This window comes from Otolemur garnettii, unplaced genomic scaffold (genome assembly GCF_000181295.1).
Source record: "Otolemur garnettii isolate 467f Iridium unplaced genomic scaffold, OtoGar3 scaffold00017, whole genome shotgun sequence".
Lineage (NCBI taxonomy): Eukaryota > Metazoa > Chordata > Mammalia > Primates > Galagidae > Otolemur > Otolemur garnettii.
Window position 1 is genome coordinate 18,159,714 of NW_003852412.1, and position 24,032 is coordinate 18,183,745.

The 24,032-nt window shown below is 38.8% G+C and overlaps 1 protein-coding gene across 2 annotated transcripts in view; it reads right to left on the reverse strand.

Annotated features, from left to right (window-relative positions):
- The window catches only part of EDIL3 (EGF like repeats and discoidin domains 3), a 430,053-nt gene extending 406,022 nt beyond the window's left edge, over nt 1-24,031 (reverse strand). The window contains exon 1 of one of the 2 annotated variants that reach the window (XM_003785962.2): nt 23,787-24,031. In XM_003785962.2, coding sequence (XP_003786010.1) covers nt 23,787-23,853 — 67 coding nt within the window. In that variant the 5' untranslated portion in view covers nt 23,854-24,031. The remainder of the gene's footprint in view (nt 1-23,786) is intronic. The other variant, XM_003785963.2, reaches the window with a different exon arrangement.
- Between the last annotated feature and the right edge of the window lies 1 nt (nt 24,032).

A 24,032-nucleotide genomic window follows, 5' to 3' on the forward strand; every position in this document is an offset into this window, starting at 1 on the left:
TTGAATCCCTCTTTTTAGATGCCAAATGGTGTAACTGTTGCTTATGACATGTTAACTACAAGGTCACCAAAAAGTGCTGTTTGGAATTGTGACTATCTAGACAAGGTTGAGGTGATGCAGGTGACACAAAAGTTGCTCTAAAAAAGCAAGAAGCTTCCCTGTGCAATTGCTTTCATAGATTGTGCTACAGTGTACTGAAAAACCTAAATGGTGGCAGATTTTGGTCATTTAAGGTTATATATGATTTTTAAAGGGAGTGAAATCATCTCTCAGTGTCATGCCGACTGAACTAAAGATGAAACCAAGTGGTTCTGGGTTAGGAGCTACCTGTCACATGGAGAAGATAGTACTCATTTTTACTTTATGGTTTTAAGAGCAGTTCCCCCTGAAAAGTTTAAAATACCACTGAAAAACTATGATGCATTCGTGGAAAAATTATTCTGAGAAGGATAACACTCAGGTAGGTATGGGAAACTGAGCTCATATATTAAAAACTGCTATTTTAATGTTACTGGTGCTCCATGCCACACAAATTAACATTTTAAAGTTTGTGGTTTTAGTTGAAGATGATTTAAAAGTGAGGAGTAAAATTTTTTATATCAACCGTTTGCTTGATTAAAACATTACCAGGCATTTCTCCTTCATAGAATTATCATAAAATGGGCAAGGTAGGTATACTTAGCACAGCAAAATTTGGATGTGTTATCTCTAGTGCCCAACTTTTGACCAAAATTGGTTCAGGTAAGTATTTTATTAGATAAATGATTTATTATAACACATTGCTAACATAGAATGTACCAGCACAAATTGCATGTGTAAGATACACAATTTTATCTCTGAAATAAATAACACAAGACTTAAAGTCCAACATTATGACCCTTTAGTTACATGGCTCATGCATACCGAGGTTGCAATTTTAAACTGGTTCCAATCCTCCTGAAGACCTGGAAATCTGAAAAATAAATTTGCCATTTGGTGGCTATCATTAGATAGAAAATACTGACTTTCAGGAGGGCTAGAACCAATTGGTACAGAGGGAATATATTACCATGTCTAAGCAAAGAATGTCCCAATCCAAATGTTTTGGTGAACAAAAAGAATGGGACAGGGGTTACTCAGCAATTAAAGCACCAAAACTGAGCCAGAGACTAAGCAGGACGTTGTCCAACCAAGTGCTGATGGGGAGAGAATGGGAACTCAGCACAGACTGTGGGGCAGGTGTATCTCCACTTGGTCAGACCATTTTAGCTCCTACTATTAAAGACTCAATTCATTCAACTAAACTCCTGTGTTCTGATTCATGATCAAAAGAAGCGAAAGTATTGACCAGTGGTCCATTTCTCTTTTCATATCCTTAGTGTTTACAATTACCAGTATGGAACTGAAAATTCATATTCTGATAATATACTTTTCAGAGTTGTATATTCCTGAGAGTTCACACCTAGAAGATGAATTTGTTCTCAGTAACCTGACCAAACCATGTTTCCATGACTTAAAGACTGAAGTTCTCCTACCATCTTCACTGGAACTATTACCAAGGGGGAGCAGCTTAAGGCCAACAGATCAAGGGAGTTGATTCACAGGAAAGCAGTTAATGGGAGAGGCAAAATGATATTTGCTGAAGAGAAAACTAAGAAAACTCTGGGGGAGGGTTAAGAGGAGAAATTTGTATGAGGTCAAAGAACAGGTGTTGCAGGAGCAACTAATTCAGAATCTCGTTGTTTCCCAATGGTTTGGACTTTGCAGAAATAATGTGAGAAATACAGAAACATCTACTTGTACAGCCTTTCCTGAATTCAATTAATTCACCAGAATCCAGCAACTTCACTTTAAATACTGAAATTTGACAAATTAAAGGTCAACGTATTTGAAGCCTGGGAATAAATTTACTGCCTCAAAAAAATCTCTTAATAGAAAGTGAGTAGATAAATGGAATGCCCTTTTTTAGTCATTTCCTATTAGATTAGTAAAGAAGAAATAAGTAATGCCATCACTTGTGTAGATTATCACCTCCAGTATGGTAATTACCTCAATAAAATGCTCAGAAAGCACAGAGAGGAAGAGACGTAAGCAAATCTCTCAGTAGAACTTGGCATAGATCTGACGAGTCTTATCACAGATTGTCAGGGCATGAAAAAGTGTTCCTTTAAGAAACTTTGATTTCATTTTACTATACTCATAGCGGTATATCAAACCCAATGGAGAAGACAGTGAGGATAAATATTGCTAATAATGTGCTCTCAAGCAAGAAAAATGCAATCTTTCTTTTTCCCAATAACACAAGCAAGTGTTTAATTATCTCATAAAATGGCAAAAACAATTTATTTGAAGAATGTCTTACAATTATGTAGCATGAGTCTTAATAGAAATATTTTTTCTTAAAATGTTCTTGGCACCATATTAACATATTAAATATGTCTTAATATGCTGAGAAAGTCCCAGTGATGAGTAGCTCAGAAGCATATATCTTGTCTTTCAGTATCTTACTTTCCCAAGTCAATTTTACAAAACAAGTAGCAATAGAAAAACAGACAGGTGATAGTTTTAATTCACCTTTTTAAAAGAAAATCTCCTTAGTTTGGACTTGGTTCATGTCTAAGCTAAAACAGATTCAGTCCAAGCAAAAGATTTCTGGTGATACTGAAACTGCCCTTACAAATTAATAATAGGGTGCAAGGTGAGAACTGTGGCAAGGGCTTAGCTAAAAATAAGGCACAGGTCCAGCTAAAAATAATGATAGTAATTAATGCCTGTCCCCTTGTCTCATATTCTGGAGTCACATAGCTGGTCGTTGTAAAGATTCTTAACTTTCCCCATAGATAACAGTAGATAATATCACCTTGTATAAACCTAAGGGTAGTTTTGAAGTTATCTTCCTGGTCCAGCCTTCCAGTGTATTAGCTGACCCACCCAGACCAAGGAACTGACTGACTCAACTGGTCTTGTGACCCCGTACCCCAGAACCTGGTCCTGCATTTCAATGGACTGCCGGACTCACCCAAAGGACTGATGGTTCCATCTCAAACTCAGGTAATTAGCAGGTCATTACTTAATCTTCTGCCCACCAAACTATATTTAAAAACTTGAATGTCTCCCAAATTCTCAGAGGGGCAAATTTGAGAAATTCCTCTGGTCTCCCCACTTAGTGCTATGTGGAATAATCTCTTTTCTGTAAAACCCTGCTGTCTCTGGGTACTGGCTTCCTCCTGAGCAATGAACAACAAACCTGGCTGGTCAGCAACCATTCTACTCTTCTACAATAAGGTCACCCACTACAAGACACACAGACATGTACATCTGTACACACACACACACACACATACACTTTAAACTTTTGAAGCAGGATGAACACTCTATGTGAGCCTGGTGAGCCTGACTACTCTCCCAAAAAAGAATACCTGTAATTATCAATATCTTTATAAATAGAAAAGCCATTTATCTAAAATGGTTAAAATACAAGCTTTATTTTGAAAAGAGTAAGATGACCACAGCTATTCCATCTTTTTCTGATTTCATTAAATACTTCCCATTGTTTTAAAGATTATTTTATTCCAGTTTGTAAAAAGTCAGATTGTTATGGCCCTTATTTCCTAGAAACTTGTATTTCCTTATATATTTATTTTTATTTATAAACCTCATTAATTAAAATGTTGACACTTTTCTAATAGTGTTGTCTGTTATAAAAATTAATAAAATAGTTTTCGGAGAACTGAAAAACAAAATTTTTATATATTTTCATGGAATATTATTCAGCAATCAAAATCAATGCACTCGTGATATGCACAAAACAAGGATGAATACGAAACCCATTATGCTGAGTGAATTAGGGCAGACTAAGATACACAGATACCAAGTTCAAGAACAGGCAACATGAGTCTATGGCGATAGAAATTTAAAAAAACAAACGTTTGAGGGAGAGGGTAAGAATGAAATTTGCTTGGAAATGACAGGAGAATTTCCTAGGATTATAGAAATGTAATATATCATTTTTCAGGTAGTGATTAGATGTGTTCATATAATTTTGAAAAACCACTGAACACTTAACATTGCATTTCTTGGAAATAAATTATGCTGCTTCAAAAAAATGTATAGCACCATTTTATCATTGCAGATATATCAGCAATTTTCATTAATTGAAAGAATAAATTGACCATAGAAACATAATAGTCTAATAGCCCAAAATGGTAATCACAAATACTGCTTGGTTATACATGAGTTTTCTGTATGTGGTTCATAGCTGCATCTAAGTAACATACCCTACAATAACAAGCTAATGTAGACACCATCACAGAGTGAACTTAATGTAGAATATTTATAAGCCAACTTCCCAAAAGAGCAGTAAAGCCAAAGAAACCCAGTTTTAATTATAAACATATATTAATAGGTTTCTAAAAGTGGTTTCCATTTCAATTTCTGGATTCACAGATTTAAAAGCACACAACCATATCTTTTGCTTTATTACACACCTTTGTTATTATTCCAATGTGAGAAATAACAGTGTTTAAATATCTGGCATGTAACCAAATGATTCATCAATTCAATTTGCTTTAATTTTCTTTTGCAGGAGAGTCAGGGAACAATTAAACCATCTGAATGAACCCTAAATTTTTTAATTGTATCTTCCTCATAGTGCCTTCCTGAGATTTCTTAGATTAAATAAAATATCTGATTAAAGTTACACGACTTAAGTATGATTTCTTCCTATTAAATATTATGGAGAGATGGTTTTCATTCTTAATACACGTATTTCCAAATGACCTAAATATTGTTTTCCATACTGCAATTACATATTGAAATGCCTACTTTCACATTGATATGCCAATATAAATGAGCTCAGGAAGTCTCTGTTAAAGCGTGTATGTTCCAATTACCTGGGCTCATACCCTAGGCTTTGCTCATAGCAAAAGACAATTAATCCTGGAGGAATTCATCATGCCTCTTATTATCCTCAAATCAATTGACTTACTTTATAACATATTCCCAATTACAGCGAAATCAAAACTCTGAAACCTTCAACCCCAGATAGGTTGACTATGTTATCATAAATAACATTTTAAATATTTCAAAAGGTACTCTCGCATTATGTGGAATGAAAAGGACCCCTTCAGAAATAATCAAGAAATATTACTTCATGCTGATCTTTGCCACTTAGCAAAAAACACACATAAATTACTTTTAGCTACAATTTTGCTTACATTTTGTTTTCCTATTTGCAAAGCTGAATTCCAAATACATTTAATTTTTGAAGAGCTTTCACCCTGTAAATTATATTACTCAGTAAAGAGGTCATTTAATTAACATATTTATTCTTCTAAATTATTTAAATGCAATATTTTCCTTTATAATAAATTATTTAAAATATTTTGTATGTATATATCTTCAATTACCAGGGTGGGGTGAGATCTCTACAACATCATTGCATTTTGGAGTAGAAATCTAAACTAATCATTGTATTAATAGATATTATCAAAAATTGCTAATTCAAAAATAAGATCTGGTCCATGCAATTTTGAAATCAAGTTTTTTTAAAGACAAAATAAAACACATATCTCTAGAAGCAATTCTATCATATTGGCTAAAATGTATTTTAACAGTGTCACTCATGCTAAAGAAAATTTGAATTACATTTTTTGGACTGGCATTAAAGTAAGAAAAAGCTGAATTTTGCAGTTCCAGGAACATACCAGGATGCTGATTCTTTTTTTTTTTTTTTTTTTTTTTGAGACAGAGCCTCAAGCTTTCCCCCTGGGTAGAGTACCCTGGCATTACAGCTCACAGCAACCTCCAACTCCTGGGCTCAAGCAAGTGTCCTGCCTCAGCCTCCCCCAAATAGCTGGGACCACAGGCGCCCAACCACAACGCCTAGCTGTTTTTTGGTTGCAGCCATCATTGTTGTTTTAGTGGGCCCAGGCTGGATTCAAACCCGCCACCTTCAGTGTATGTGGCTGGCGCCTTAGCCACTTGAGCCACAGGTGCCGAGCCAAGGATGCTGATTCTTTTAGAGGTAGCAATTTTTCATGAGGTGAGAGAATAATTTAACTTTATAACTTTCTACATTTGTACAAACAAAAAGGAAATTTCTAAGCCAGTAAGTTCTAGATATCAACTGAGGATGGAAAAAGACAGGTGAAATCATGGAAATTTAAGGACATCAGACATGAGTATAACCATTTTATTATGTAGGGGACCGTCCATCGTCTGATCATTACTAGTTAAGCTCTCAGAATTCAGTGACTAACCTGTACCATATAGCAGATTTGTCATTATTTTTCAGTGTGTCTGCATTCATTTTCCAAATAATTGTATCAAAAGTTTTCATGGCATCTGGATGTATAAAGATACACAAAAGTAAACAAAGGGAAGGTTATAGAAAAACGTGTGAATTGTCACTACTTTAGACATTTTCTGATTCTATAAAGGTATAAAAAAAAATCAAGAGTTTGAAGCCATACCCTGCAAATATCTTCTCCCATTCTGAGGGCTGTCTGCTTGCTTCAATGTACTCAGCCCTATTATGAAACCAATTATAGCCCAAGAATATGAGGAAAGGGGAGAAGGAGGGGAGGGGCGGGGGAGGATGGGTGGAGGGAGGGTGTTTGGTGGAACCACATCTATGGCTCATCTTACAAGGGTACATGTCAATCTTTCTAAATGTAGAATATAAATGTCTTAACACAATAACTAAGAGGATGCCATGAAGGCTATGTTAACCAGTTTGATGAAAGTATTTCAAATTGTATATAAAACCAGCACACTGTATCCCATGGCTGCTTTAATGTACACAGCTATGATTTAATTTAAAAAAAAAAAAGAGTTTAAAGCTTCTATCAAAACAAACAACATATATGAAAGTTTTCAGGTTCTGAAATCATTCGCTGTGTATTGCTTCATTTTTTTATATCAATCTAATCAGCCAAAAAGACAAGTAATACAGAGACGCTACTTTTGCTAAATAAGGGAATTAAAGCTCAAAGGTTGGACTTTGCCCGAAGTCACAAAACAGGGCAGGTGTGGCAGCTCACATCAGTAATCCTAGTACTCTGGGAGGTCAAGACAAGTGGGTCACATGAGCTCAGGAGTTGAGAACAGCCTGAGCAAGAGTGACACCTGTCACTACGAAAAGTAGAAAAACTAGCTGGATGTTGTGGCAGGTGCCTGTAGACCCAGCTACTTGAGAAGCTAAGGCAAGAGGACTGCTGAACCTAGGAATCTGAGATTGCTGTGAGCTATGCTGATGATGGCACTCCACCTAGGGCAACAGAATGAGACACTGTCTTTAAAAAAAAAAAAAATCACAAGCACTTGGTAGAGCCAAGACTGAGTCTTTGATAGGTAGATTGGCCCAAACTGGTTTGGAAATTCTTACAAAGACACACACACACTGCAGATGAGAGATATAAAAACTTATAGCTACATGAGATTACATATACAAGCAACTGCAGCAGGCAGACTTGGGTCTCCATGTTCCTCACCACCTGGTGTTGGACCCATTAAAAATGTTATATCACCTGGTAACAGGAACATGGCAGACGTAATTAAGATTGCTAATCAGCTGTCCTTAAAATAAGGAGATAATCCTGAATCTACACATTATAATTGCACCTTCATAGAGAAACTATATAGCATTAGGCCCCAGTCAATTATCACCAGGGATTGGGATCATGGAAGACAACAGATGACTTTCCCATGTACTGGCTGGGGGCAGGGGTGGGGGGGAGGCGGAATTTAATGAAAGATCTGAATATAATATCCAAGACACCCAGCAAACACCAAGTAAGAAAAACTCAGAGATACACACAAAAACACATTATAATAAAACTTCTAAAGCCAAAGTCTGAGACCCTTAAAAGCAGCAATGGTGATCAGCTTGTCTCATAACAAGGGATTCTCACTAAGATTGGCATGCTTCTGATCAGAAGCTCTGAAGAAAAGAAATCAGTGGTCTGCCAAAAATAAAACACACATACACAGAGTACCAAAAAAACCCTATCAACTAAGTACCTTGTATCTGGCAAAAGTCTCTTTTAAATCTCTAAAGGAGACATTAAGACACCCCAGATAAATGAATGCTGAAAAATTCATTATCACTAGACCTGCCCTGGACAAAATCCTTAGGGAAGGTCTGCAGGGTGAAATTAAAGCCCACTAGACTAGGGGTCCTCAAACTTTTTAAACAGGGGGCCAGTTCACTGTCCCTCAGACCTTTGGAGGGCCAGACTACGGGCCCCAGGACGAGTCGGCTACTAAGCAGGACAGGTAGTGGCGGCAAAAACACTCGGCGGGCCGGATAAATGTCCTCGGCAGGCCGCATGTGGCCCACAAGCCGTAGTTTGAGGACACCTGCACTAGACAATAACTTGAAGCTGTATGATGAAATAAAGAGTTCAGGGAGGGTAAATAAATGTGTCACTGGTATTAATGAAGTAACAGTACATAAATGCACTTCTTATTTTCTTCACAATATGGGGGAGTGATGGATGCATTGTAAAATAAAGTATGAGTTTATATTTTGAGTATTCAATGTACACAAAGATATAATAGTAAGACATCAACAACTTAATGGAGTAGTAAACGAGTTATAAAACAGCAGATTTTGTGTATGTTATTTAAGTCACTCTAGCATAAGTTAAAATTAAAGGGAATTAACTTTAGGATCTTAATGTAATCCCCATAGTAACCACAAAGAAAATAGCTACAGAATATACCTACAAGTAAATAAGAAAAAAAGTAAACATTTCACTGCAAAAAAATTAATTGAACACAAAAGACAACAATGCAGAAAAGAGGGGGAAAGGCACATAAAAAACAGACAGCAAAATGACAGGATTATGTCCCTTCTCATTAATCACATTGAATGTACACAGTTTAAATTTTCCAATCAAAAGACAGAAATTAATAGAAGGAAAAGAATGATATACCTATATGCTATCTATAAAAGTCTCATTTTAAATCCAAAGAAACCAATAAATTAAAAGCTAAAAGGATAAGAGATGATATACCTACCATGCAGACAGTAACTGGAAGAGATTGAAGAGGGGCAATACTAACATCAGAGCAAAGACAGTTCAAATCAAAATGGTTACAAGATGCAAGAAGGACATTATATCTTACTAAAAGTTTTAATATAGCAAGAAGATATAACAGTTACAAATAACAGACTGTCAAAATTATGTGAAACAAAAACTGACAGAATTTAAGGAGAAGTAGAAACTTCTAAAATAGTATTTGGAGACTTCAGTACACCATTCTGAATGGGTAGCACAACCACACAGAATATAAGAAAATAGAGGATTCAAACAACACAATAAGCCAACAACATCTAACAGACATATACAGAGCCCTGGACCCAATGAGAAGAGCACACACATGCTCCTCAAGTGCATGGGGGGAGGGGGGGTTGGCACCTTACCAACAGAGCGTATGTCAGGCCACAACGTAAGCCTCAAGAGAATTAAAAAGATAGATACTAAATAAGATAGTCTACCTTCAACAGTCACAACAAAGTGAAGTTCAAAATCAGTAATAAAAGCAAAACTGAAATACTCACAAATTTGTGGACATTGAATAACACACGTTTAAACAACCAATGGACAAAAAAGCAAACACAAATTAGAAAACACACAGAGATGCATGAAAACACAAGGATGACTGGGATTGGGGAACATGAGGCCTCACAGAAACTTGTGGCCTTCTGGTCCTTAAGTGCAGCTTTTCGAATGAATCCAAATTTTATATAATAAATTACTTCATTAAAAGGGCTACAGCAAAGATGGAAGCTTTGCTTGCCTCCTGTGGGGCTTAAAAAAGAATGATCTTGAAATCAGGAGGCTACCACCACAGGTTCCCTGCAGCAGTGGCATACAAAAGAATGAAGCTGGACCCTTACGTAGCACCAAATACAAAAATTAACTCAAAATGGACCAAATCTAAATCTAAGACTACAACTATAAAAAAATCTTTGCACAGGGAAAAAGCTTCATGACATTAGATTTTGCATTGATTTACTGGCTATGACATCAAAAACACCGGCAACAACAGCAACAACAAAATAGGCAAATTGACTTCACTAATGTTAAGAAATTTTGTGAGGCTGGGCATGATGGCTCATACCTGAAATTTTAATACTTTGGGAGGTCAAGGGAAGAGGATCACTTGAGGCCAGGAGTTCAAGACCACAAACTCTACCCAAAAAAGGAAAGAATGAAAGAAGGGGGGAGGGGAGGGGAGGAGAGAAGAGAGGAGAGGAGAGAAGAGAAAAATTAGATGTGGTGGCACACACCTGTGGTACCAACTGCATGGGAAGCTGAGGCAGGAGGATTGCTTGAGCCCCTCTGAATTTTTGGTTGCAGGGAGCTATGGTACTACTGCTCTCCACCTTAGGCAACAAAGTGAGGCCCTCCCTTACAAAAAATGAAAATAAAACAAACAAAAAAACCCTATATGATACGAGCCATTATATGGTTAAACCTATTCCTTACAGATATTCATTTATTTAAACAAGCCTCTAAATAAAGATACCAGTATGTCACCATTATAATTTTTTATCAATGAGTGTATTCTAGCTAATAGGTTAAAGGAATAACTAAAACTTTAAAACAAGGATGAGGAATTAACTGCCTTCCTCGCTCCCCCCACAAAAAATATAGTTGCCAAATGTTTTCTTATCACATAATAAGGAGAAAAGTATTAGATTTTACAGTTGTTACCAGTGGTTCTCAACCTTCCTAATGCTGCAATATATTTTCATGATTACAAAGGTGTCGTGACCCACAGGTTGAGAACCTCTGGGTCTACACAATCCTTTTCCATTACATTCCTTTTTGCAATTATCTGTCCTTTTTAGAGTGTTCAGACAAGGATTGGAAAGCACACAATTACTGAGGTCAGAAACATACCAATTGTTTTAGAACCACTGAGGCATTTAGAAAGGTAGAAGTACAGTTGCCTAAAGAGAAATAAAGAGCCATTTGCAGAGACACAGATTGTTACTACACAAACCACTCTCAACAGAGCTGTTCGGAAGTCTTTCCATGCTTAGGCAGACAAGCTCTCAGGTGTCATCTCTCCTCCTCTGCCAAGTATTTCTGAGCTGAGCAGGTGTGAACACACCATGGGAGGAGGGAAAGAAGTTATGGTTGGAGGAAGTTATTGCAGGTGAGTCTCATAAGAGTGATTGCCAGGGAATGGGGGAAATTAGCAGATCATGGAGCTACCTGCAGGTCCTCCACCTGATAATTAAAAACGTCACCAAGTGCTTTGATTCGGCTGCGCAGACTTTTCTTCATAACCCTTGCTCTTACAGTGACAGTTCACACCTTACTGTCTATCTTCCATTACAATTTGATAATTTAAGAAAAAACCTGAGTATTCCTTTTAAAGTGTTTATAAAGTAGGGCGCCATGGAAACAGTAGGTCATTAATTTATTTAGCCTTTAGAGGTTGCCACTACTAACGTATTGATCACTTTTTAAAAATGTATCTCTTGTACCATGATTCACAAGTCAATGCATCCGTCAAGTAGAAAGCAACTTATTAAATAAGTTAACAGGTCTATCAAGGGAACACATTTTTAACCATAAAAAAGATTTATATACCAGCAGAGTTGTTTTTCATTAATGCATGCGTGCATAAATTCAGAAAATAAACATTAATTAATGCCTACTACAAACATTACGGCAGTGTGCTGGGAGCTGGCCGTACTCAGGGAACAAAGTGAGTATTTTTCAGGCCTTCATCAAGCTTACAGTTGATTAGCAATGAAATAGAAAATAGAAAATAAGTAAGCAAATATAAAAGTGAGTACTACAGTTTTCGAAAGGCGAGATAAAAGCAAGAAGTTTAGGAATATAGAGTAATTATGGGGCATAGATATGTGGCGTGTCTGTGTTGGAGGAGGGGTTACTTGGACAAGATCATCGAAGAGAGACCACCTGAGGCTGCTTTAAGCTGTGGAATGAGCTGGAAACAGAAAAATGACACCACATAGAAGAAATAGCTAGAAATAGATACAGAAATATAGTTTATAGAGAGAGAGAAAAGAGAGAAATAAAGATAGGTGATACTTTCAAGAAGATAGTGAATACTTTAAAGGCCCCAAAAATATGACAGAAAGAGTTAATGATAGCAATTTGTGTGTCATATTATGATTTAGGAAAAATGTACATGATATAAAGGCAATGATAAATACATAATAGTATCATTTGCAGCAAATTAGGTTACTCCACCTGGGGAGAGCACACATCATATAATAATAACAACAGTTAGTGTGGACTGGGAGAAAAAGTTAAGTGAAATTCCAATAAAGCCAAATACAAAACAAAATGATGAAAAATTAAAATAAAAAAGCTATATGTTACTTGCAAAAAGATGGCCTGATAGAAAAAGTTAAATAACTAGCAATAGATTAAAATTTAAAAATTTAGTTTCAAAATTTAAAAAACTGCAAACTAATATGTGTGGCAGTATTTTAGGGCAGCCCAGCTCTGGAATTCTCTGTTGAGTTTTTGGCAAGCTTCTTGAATAAATATGTAGGCTACTTGGATGGATTCCAAATGAAACAACTAAAATGATGAAAGGAATGGCTTACAAGGACACATTAAAGGAAAAAATATGTACGACTTCAGCATGTCAGGAACTAAAAAGGAAACATTATGGCTTACAAATATTTACAACATGTAAATTTAAGGTAAAAGAATTCTCTGTGTACAAGGTACACAATTATGAGTATATTAAAAAGGAAAAAAAAAAAAAAGATTCCCCTGGTAATAATGTTAACAGTTTTCCAGTAAGAATGATTTGGACAAATAACACAAGCATGGTCAAATTAAGGCCACCAGGCATGCATATTACACATTCCCTGGAAACTAAACTATGCAGACCTCAAAATTCATAGACGCCCATCTGAACAGGATAAAGTAGGTCACGGCACAACTGCAGAGAATCTTCCTATTCCCCAGCTGTACTTTAAATTTAGAAGGGATTCTTCCATGGATTTGGGGCTTTTCTCTGTAATTGTGTTACAATGAAAAGATTCTTGGATTTGGGTCCATAAGACCCAGTTTTGAGGGCTGATCACTTACCCTACCCTCAGACTGTATCCTCAACTGTCAGCCAGGATGACAACCCCTCAGACTGGTGTGAGGTTTAAAAGAGCTGTTGTGTACAAACAAATATTCTGCGTACTGGAAAGTACCGTCTTAGTGACATGAATCAATTATTATTATGCGTTCAATGACCCCAAAGCTGTAGAATGAAGACTGTCACGAAGAATAATGCCTGGGAGGGGGCTTTCATGTCCATCCTTGTGCTTAGAGGAAACCACTCTGCTCCGTAACACTGCTGACTTTGTGGCCCTCTGAATCCGACACTGCTGCTCCTCCCCTACCTCCTCCACCTGAAGGTGAGTTACAAGACCGTCCTGTTGCTCAAAATCACTTTCAGAACATTCTCCCTCCTTTCTCCCTAAAGCAGCCAGTTTTAAGGTCAGGTCAGAGATCTTCTGCTCCCTACCACTCCCCCTTCATATAATTAATCCTCATGTCTATGTTGAAACATGCAAATTTAAGGAAAAAGAATCGCGTACAACCCCTCATTCCTTGAAGATTCCTGGTTTTGGTTTCCTGTCGTTCCTCATGTTTGTCAGGATTTAACTTTTTGTGGTTTTACTACCCACACGGATGATTTTTCCAAGAGCTGGCCATTCAGTGCCTGGACTCTTTTTTTCAGTCATCATGTCCTCTAACCTCCCTCAACTATAACTTATGTGTTGATGCTCTCAAACGTATAATTACCAAAACTATCACTGTGCTATTAATCCTGCAACACCGCCATAATCTTTTTCTTCAGCCCATCCCTTCCTATCTTTGTTTTCTGTTCCCTTTAGAACTCCAGGTCAGCCTTACAACCCCACCATGGATACTCCCCCCTCCTGACAGTGCTCCGGCTTTCCTAGCATTAGGTACGGGGAAAGGAGGTTGTACACTATCTTAGTTTGGGATTTAATAAAGCAAAAATGGCGGACAAAACAACAAGGAATGAAACCAATGGAGAAATTCATGAAGGGCTACATACCTTAAAACGGATAACCACACAGACAAGGTTGGTGACTGGAAACAAGAGTAGAGGGGGTGGGTCCAGTGGGAAAGAAGGGTGAAGAAGGGTAATAGCGACTTAACAAATAGAGATGGGAATTAGTAATGTTGGTAACTCCCAGGATGTTTGATACCAGCATGTTAAATGGCCCACAGGCTCAAACGTGAAATCTTTAAGAGACCAAATGATAAAGAAGAGATGGCAGTGAGGCCACTGAGGAAGGATGGGGCATCATGAAGGTTAGTAATGTGTTCCAGAGAGGAAAGGAGGGGTTTTAGGCTAATAGCATGAAAGCATTGAAGTTGGACTAAGAAGCAGTTTGAAATAGTTTTTGAGCCTCGGCGCCTGTGGCTCAAGTGGCTAAGGCGCCAGCCACATACACCTAAGGTGGCAGGTTCGAATCCAGCCCCGGGCCGCCAAACAACAATGCCAGCTGCAACCAAAAAATAGCCGGGAGTTGTGGTGGGTGCCTGTGGTCCCAGCTACTTGGGAGGCTGAGGCAGGAGTCTTGGTTGAGCCCAGAAGGTGGAGGTTGCTGTGAGCTGTGATGCCACAGCACTCTACCCAGGGGGACAGCTTGAGGCTCTGTCTCAAAAAGAAAAAGAAAAGAAAGAAATAGTTTTTGAAAAAACAATATCAGCTCCTCCTTCTCATCTCATGAGTCCAAGAACTGAGTAAAAAGAACAACTATAATTAGCTTAAGTAAAGTGACACAGCAGAAACGTAAGAAATAAATGGGAATCAGGACACGGACCTGCATCAGAATCAAGTTCAAACTCTATTGTTCCTTGAATTGCAGATCATGTGACTTTTCTGAATTTCAGGTTCTTAACCTATTAAGTCAGATTAAGATAGGATTGTTTATATCACCTAAAGTGATGGTGGGGAATGCCTATGAAATTTTAACTACCTTTTCAATATTTTAGGACAGAAGCATAATAACATACGTGGAGGTCCATTCCAACTGTCAAGTGGAAGTTATAAATAAGGATGATCTTATATGGCATAATTTTCATTATTTTATAAAATATTTAAAGTTGATCCAGTTTCAGTTTTTTAAAAAAGAAACTATATTTTGGTTATATCGTCTAAACCAGAAAACCCAATCCTCTCACTGATATGTGCTTGGGAGACCATTTGCTGCTTCTGCTTGCCTAAAATTTCTTAATGCAGTTACACAGAAATAAAGTGAGGATGAGATGTAAGGCAAATTAACGTACTTCCATTAACTAGGAAAAATAAAAAAAACCTTGTTAACCTCTGAAGTCACTTTCCACTATGTTATCTACCTGAAAATTACAAAGGAAGCCTGTCTCTACAGATCACACTGCACAGCAATGACCACTGCAGAGGGGCAGTGAAATCCTAGGAAATTAAAAGAAATCATAAATATCATGTTGAAATCAAACTGAATGGAAGATTTTGAAGAAAATGCATTTGGAATTACTTTGCCAATACTTCCCTGCTCTCTCCCATCTTTACTAGTGATGATTCCAAAACACAGATTAACTCTGACCAAATATGCACACTCTTCTACTTCTGAATGTGAAAAGAACTTTGACACTTTACTCACTTACACTTGAAAATTTTAAAGGAAACAAATATAACTACCAATTAAATAATGATTAGATGCTATGTGCGTTTTACAAATAATAAAATCATGTAACAAAGTATCTCTATGGTATACAGAACGTCACTTACGGAGACAACAGCATTACTTAGTAGTAAAGAAGCTCTAGATTCCAACCGGATTCTAACAAGCTACTTAGTAACTGTGCAATCTTGGAAAGTACCTTGATCTCTCTGTGTCTCCATTTTCTCATTCTTACATCAATAATAATAGTACCAGCCTCATAGACTTGTCCTGAGAATTAAAGATGGTAATCAGAATAGTCAAACATGTACTGTGTACATTCAATACTACACGTACATAGTGTACTTAAGAACATATCAGAATGTCCCTTGTTAGCTTGTCTAACAAGATGCCTATGTTGACATGGTGGCGGGTCCCAAGTACTAAGAAGGAAAAAAAAACAGACTGATGCCTAAAAAATTATTGTTTCTAGATCTCAATTAAATTGAGCCAGAAATGTCAGAACCTTGCATCTAACAAAGGAACATAGACTTAGAAGTAGTGTTTCTTTTCATTGTAGATTCACAACAAACATATAAAGCACTTAGACCCTCCCTTTATAATGCTGTTGCAGGAGAGTTGAGAAATACTCTTAAAGTAGGTTCATTCTACAACACAGATTCCAGGAAATGGTTATGTAAGAAAGTGAGAAACAAAGCTTTTAATGTTCTTGAAACTACTTTTGACCTATTTTTCTTTTATACATAAAAGGCATACTGCTGTTTAAAGTGAGCAAGTACTTTTTTAAGGACTACTGACAGGGGATGGGGGTTGAGGGCATGTGGCGGCTCCACGCAATTTGCTATCTATTAAGTGTCTGACCTGGGTTTGTTGTGATTCTGTTGTTTGGTTTTATTGTTCGTTTTGCCAGCACTATTCTAAGCCCTGGCTCTGTAGAAAGCACAAAACATGAAACAAGAACTTGGCATGTAAACATTAAAGCACTGTGAATGGTAATTTAGTTTTCGTTTGTTTGTACACAATGTTCCAAAAAAAGATAGGGCTTATAATAACAAAGTTAAACTATAGAAAGAAAAAATTAACTAAGCAAATAGGAAAAGCAGGCTGGATAAAATTAGAGTTCAAGTAACATTTGGAGAGAGAATGGAATGAAAGAAGGGCAGCAGATCTAGGTGGGAGACGGCTCCACATTCCAGGGAAAGATTTGTCAATTTATTGCAAATAAAAATATTCTCCAGTGTTCCCATTGGCTGCTCTGGACTTTTCTGTTGAAGTGTCATGAGCTCATTTTGCCTTGGCTGAGTTCATACAATCTCCAGTACTAAGCATCAGTAAAATCTAAATGGGCATCCTGACCCAAATACGAGAAGGGAATTAAAAGATTATTTTGTGTTCCCAAAATAAACCACTTTGTCAAATACCAAGCATTAACCTTAAAGAATGCATGGTGGCCTAACCCCATTTAGAGATGATCTTCAAACCAAGCACATTATCATCTAAAGAGAGATTAAAATCTTGACCATCTCATTTACAGAATACTATACCATATTAAATTATTGTAAAAGATATCAATCAGTTTGATACAGATCTATTTTAGAAAAAAGACAAAGCTAAGTCAATCTTTCTTAACAGTAACAAGCACATGCAAAAAGACTTTAGTGTTTAAAAAGCCTTTACCTAAATTCTTGTTCTGAAATCCTTCCTTCTACAGAATGCACTCTAAATCTCCTGCTGAACAAGACTGATGCTATAGTGACTCTCACTATGATAATGCATATTTTAAACTAAAATAGTAATCTATTTTCTGAAATCTAGCCAAATAATTGCAGGACATGTTATCTGCATTCTGAGTTCTACTACTTTTATATGAAATTGAGTTCTGTGTTTTGTAATATCTTCCTTTATTACTGTAGGAGAAAAAAATCAATAAAAAATATATAACAACACTTTCTCTTCATGATAGGAAAAGAAACTTTCTCAATAAGTAAATTCTTAAGATAGCTAACTCTTTCTCCATTAAGCAGCTTTTCAAGTTAAAACAGTGTTGACAATTTTTTTCAATAAAGTTGCTGAACATATTACAGTGAGCCTTTCTTTAAGATGCAACACTAGTACTGCTACACCAAGCTACTGTATTATCTCATATGGTGCTGCCTTTGGCCTTTACACTTAGCCCTGCACACACACCACACACACATACTCTGTTCCCAGTTGGCCAGGCATGGTGGCTCATGCCTGTAATCCTGGCACTTTCAGGGGCCAATGCAGGTGAATTGCTTAAGCTCAGGAGTTTGAGACACCTGACCAAGAGAGACTCTCTCTACTAAAAATAGAAAAACTAGACGGGCATTGGGACAGGAGCTTATAGTCCCTACTACCTGGGAGGCTGAGGCAAGAGTATCTCTTGAACCCAAGCGTTTGAGGTTGCTCTGAACTATGATGCCACGGCATTCTACCAAAGGTGAAAGAATGAGATTCTGTCTCAAAAATGAAAAATGTCCTCGGTTTTCACACTGATAAAGTATCACTACTTTTACCTATACTTTTCAATCTCATTTCTGTCAAATAGTTGGCATGTTTTATTGCACTGATGAAGTCTGACTTATTACATAATATGCCTTTAATCTTCTGGATCCAGTTTATAAAGGGCCCAGGATCTTGAAAACCAAGAGAAAAAGACCCTTCTGTAATATATGACCTAAGGCCTAAATGTGACAGATATTTTACATGGTCGAGAGTCTCTGATTCTTTCTCCTGGGTTCTCAACTATTCGCTACATGGAAGAAGTAGCAGAGCAAGTAGGTTCTCCACGAGGAGGGTAAATACAAATTACTGCACCTTGATAATTTGGGGCAAGACATTGTGATCAAATCAGGGTGCAACACTCTGAGTCATTACACAATTTAGATTTCAATTGTTTTGTTTGTTTGTATTTTTTAAATCAGGATTTAGTAGACAGAGGCTTTATATTATTTTACTTTTTTCTCACAAAAAGATAAGCTACAAATTTCACAACAGCCTGTAGATGTGCAACCTCTTTAATAATGATGGCAGCATGCTATTATCATTTTTATAGAGTTGTCACCCAGCATGGAAATGGGGGAAGGAAGGAAGAGGGCGAAAAAGAGATGGAGGGAGAAAAAGAGACATAATTTTTATTTTAGGAAGACCGACACAGTTGGACACCACTGGATCCCAACTGTTTATCAGTTCCACTACAAAAAATTCATAAGAAGGGTATAAGAGTGAATGTGTAACACAGTTTGTAGGGTTATAGGAGCAGATCCTACAACCAAAAGTTCTCAGGTAAAGGTCCATGAAAAACAAAACAACTGATTTCAAGTTTTTTAATTATTGACTAAGACATATACATGTAAATTTATAACTGGATGAAGTGGGTTATGTAAAAGCTTTATTTATCATGACATTTAGTCTCTTTTGGCCACAAAGCCTGTATTATAAGCACTCATCTATTTCCAGTGTGGTAGTTGTGTACAAATAAATAGCTGAATGTGTATATCCATGTAAATCAATGTAACAGAATTTCTATTTATGAAACTTACAGTTGGTATGAAAAGTAAGCTTAAGAAAGTATGGTGGAAATTTCAGTAATTGTTTCTCATAGATCCCACGTATTTCTTTGAGAAAAACCCTGAAAAATAATTATTCAACCTAAATGTGCACTTAGTTGGCTGTGGCAGTTAGAGAAACTCTATTTCCAAGTTAGAATCGTATAGCAAAAGCAGTAGGTCCTTAGAGCTGGTCTTCCCCCTCTTTCTCAGGAGATCACTGAAAATTGATAAGATTAGTTTGATAAGAAAGTGGAAAGTCACTTTGTGTGGGTTTGCAAATTAGCATTTATGAGTTTATTTCTTTTATTCTTCCTTCTTTCCTTGAAAACATCTCCGTTGATTATCCTGACACCTGCTGGTGAGGGCACAGTTGATTCCAGTCTACTTCTCCCTTCAACTCATTCAAATCAAAGAATCCACAGAGGCATTTTCAGTAACAATTAAGTGGTAATCCATTCAGTTTAAGTATTCATAGTTCTTAATTTTTACCAGTATTATGTAGGAAACCATATACATATGCTTAATCAGTACACCAGTTCACAGGGGCAGCCTAAACTCTTTGTCTAGGAATGTTTGTTTGCTTTGATTAAACAAATGGTAGTATAATTATGACATGGACCAGGATAAAAAACAAGAATGAAAAAAATATTGTAGGCATCTTTCTTAAAATACAAATAAGAACTGAATAATAGGAATAGCTTAGCTTTGGTTTTCTACTTTTTTCTCACAATAATGTCAGTTTCTAAACTACTTAGTAAATAAAAAGAGTAAATGGATTAGCTATGATAGAAGCCATGCCACTAATTATACAGCTGAAAAGTTCCTATTTTTTTACTCAGTACTACTCGTTATGATTTACTTTTGGCTCGAACTGAGTTCTGAAGCCTGGACTGTTTCTTTGGCAGAGATACAATGAAGCTACTACCTCATAAATCATACTCAAAGCACCTGCAAGTGTGTTCAGTAAACAATAAATATCAGAATTACTTAGGCTTTGTGAAATGCTTAAACAAGGCAGGTTTTTAAAATTGTACACGAAGATAACATAAACAGCCATCCCATTATTCAAAACTCTTGAAATAATGAAAAATTTTAAGAATAAATTACTTGATTAAAACTTTACCTTAATTAAAATCAATGAAGTCAAGAGTCTAGACTAATAATTTCAACTCTTAAAAACTGTAATGGTATTTACTAACCATGCTATTTTATATTAGTGATGTATATTATATTCTTTTACTTCATTCTTTTACTCTTTTTAAGAGTATAATTTTCTGAGAAGTAAAAACCATATGTATCTAGAGAGAAAAGCAAATGTTATTGCAATGTTTATTAAAAATATTCTATATCCAAAAAATATGTTTTATATCAACAATGATCTTAGGATATTTGAGAGAGCCTCATGAGAGTTTTAAACAATTTAGAGAATTGTTCAGAAGTACAATGTATCTGACTAGTTTTAGGGATCTTTGCAACTTTACAGAAGGAAGAACAGACTTTAATTTTTTTTTAATTTTTTAATTATCATAAATGTTTTCTACAAGCCATATGAATTTAAAACACATTGCAATTCCAAGGAAACATTTAAGAATAATCAGAAAAACTTATTCAGAACTAAAGGAAAATATTATGTTATATCATGACAGTATATGGCATGGCCAAGAACTTGCATTAATGTCACAGCAAAATATTTTTTATTTAATTATTATTTTTAATTCAGTATTTTAATTATTTTAATCTATCATCTTGAACCTGAAATTAGTACTTATTTTGAAAGTATAAAATTAATGGTCATATACAGTATTGAAGACAGTAATGTGTAATAATAATATAAATTACAGAAATCAGTTAACTGGGTCTTTTGGCATAAACACTATTATACTAATCACGGAAGCATAATGTCGTTACTTGGAGTGAGATTGTTCAGATATTAATTTATTCTCATGTGAACTAAGTAAAAATCGCCACTGATTAAAAAAGAAAATGCAAATGGCAATGATTCATAGCATTTAGGACATGTCTAGACATTTTTAGACAGTGCCATTTGCTTAAAGACTTCAGGCACAAACTGCAGGCTCAGGGACAGATTGCATAAGATGTCACGTGCTTGCTGCAACTGTATGCATGTTATTGAATTTTTTAGAGCAACCCATAACGATGAATAATTTAAGAGTTAATAAAATATTCAATCTGACTGATCCATTGGTTTAATTTTAAAATAAAGATGACTAACAAAAGAAGTCACCTATCCTTATCAAACCCCAGACATCAATGCAAGTAAATTGCAACCCACGCCTAAGGAAAACACTAATTTCTAAAAGATACACGTCAGATAAATAATGGGGCTGTGGGCAATGGGTGCGAGGAAAATTTTTAGTGTTGACACTGGCTTCAATAAGTTTTCTCAAAGTTTAATTGTTCGGAGGTGTCACGCAATCTGCACGCACTCTGCCTTCCGCAGAGGTGAGGGTGAAAAAATTAGGTGCAAGTTTAAACAAAAAGAGCAAATGCAAAATTGGTTCATTTCTTTCCTAAACCCTCTCCCTCTCCCCACAGGCTGGCTGAAAAAAAAGGAGAAATCTACTGAAAAATATGGAGTACACAGCTGCCCAGGCATTGTCTAGAAGGACCAGGATGGAAAGCCCAGGAAACATCGCCACAGTTGGCTCATCTGGCTGCGTACCGGGCTTCTTGGGTCTGGGTATCTTTAGGAGACAGAGCTCCTGGCTGCAGCGAACGGGAGCCGCAGCCCAACCCAGCACCGCGCGCTCCACCTCACTAGCCACCAGCACTTTTTCTCCTCCCCCGCCGCCCTCCACCTCCGAGCACGGACGTACAGCGGCGGGGCTGGCGCGGTGTGGGTGCGTGTGAGGGGGTGAGTGTGCATTCATCTCGGGGCTGAAACCCCAGGCAGGGGAGGGGAAGCGGAGCCGGGAGTGCCTGCAGTCCTTTCCCTTCCTGCTACGGGGTCAAAGTGCACAAGGAACCGGACCGCATCTAAGAGAAAGGAGATACATCTGCGGGGATGGAGGGGAGCACTCTCTTTTTCCTATCTCTGGGGACTCGGCCAAGCCGCTACGAGAGCCATTACCATTTCTTAACCTTCAGTGGAGCGGCTGCGTCTGCCTGATAACTGGAAGGGCACTTTGTAAACGCAGGCGAGGCACACACCTACACACACGCCTTCACGCTGGGGGAAAAAGCCTCATTCGGGGGGGGGGAGGCCGAGGCAAAGGCGCAGGCCTCTGTCTCCAACGCCGGGTCTGCGGGGGCATCCGACCAGCGACACCCAGCTTCTTGGACAAACAGTCGCCCCAGAGTCCACAATTTTCCTCTGAGAAACGGATAGGTGCCTGGATCGGTGATGTAGAGAATATTCATGCGGTGTCTAATCTCAAATGGATGTGAGTCAACACACTTTTTAATCCGACTACCTTTTTTAGAGACACAGTGTTTAAAACCCAATAGCGCACTCAGCTTCCCACTTGAAACTGCCTGTAGCGGATTCTGCTCCCCGCAAGTCCCTCAGAAGGGGCCTCCTGCACTGGGGAGCGCACAGGGGCCAGCGGCCCCCAAACCCACGCACGCCCCGCTCTTCGGGGCGCCCCACAGCCTCGACCGCTCCCCGGCCGGGTTCCGGCGCCAACTTAAGGCGGGCAGGAGACCCGGTCCCGATAGGGGCTGGTCCTGACAAGCCACACCTCGCAGACGACTGGGCAGGGGACTGATCCAAGTCCTGTCTTTTTTTAGGCTTTTAATTTTCTTTCATTCTTTCTTTCATTTATTTTTTTCCTTCCGATACTAGTCCTGGAAGGTACAACCAGACCAGTTTCTACAACTTTTCCGCTCCTGGACGGGGGCGCGAGCTCGGCTCGCACCGCACTGTCGTCTGTTCCCCTGAGTTACGCTGCTATGGAGAGGGGGTGCAGAGCCCAGCTCCGGGCTCCTGGGGCTGGACGAGAGGGGGCGTTCCCGGGGTTTGCTGCAACCCAAGCTGTGCGTCCGAGGTAGGTGGCTAAAAAAGTGGACATGACCTGCCAGATCCACCTCACCCGCGACCAAAACTCCCAGAGCCCGGCCCGGCTTGGCGACAGGCTGAGACCGGCCCTGCGCCAGAGCACACCGCACCCCGGGGGCGGACGGCCTGCGGCTCTCCAGCCTCTGCCCGCGTCACCCAGAGGACACCCAGGAGCACTCGTGTCCCCGGCTCCGGCCCCCGGAATCCCGCCGGGCGGCGTCCGCAGCAGCGGCGTCCGCACTGCCCTGGAAGGGCTCGCCGGCCCCCGCCTCCTGCCCAGTCCTCTGCCCGGATCTCCCGGTCCCCGCACCGCCTCCCGGCGCAGCCCTGCGCACTCTGCTCACACTTTGCGAGCACTTTCCGGGGCCTGCCGAGACTCGCCGCCTCTTCCGCGCCGCCCGCTGCGCTCGTCCCCGTCGCCGCCCCAGGGACCGCCTCCGGCCCCTCGGCGGCGCTCCCCGGGGCGCTACCAGCCCGTCCCGCACCCGGCCGCCCGGCCCCGCCGCCTCACCTTTGCCGAACGGGGGAACGCCCAGGCTTAGCCCCACCAAGAGCCAGGTGGCCACCAAGCGCTTCATGATCCCGTCTCCGGACGTGACCTCGGCCGGTCAGGGGTAGTCGCCGAGGGCAGCGCCGCCGAGGGGGCAGCGCAGAGCAGCAGCAGACCCCGCCCCTGCTGAAGAATTCCAGAAGATGTCTTCTTCCCGCAGCGCTTTCTCAAACAGTTCTCCAAGCGGGCTGGCAAGAGTGGCGGCTG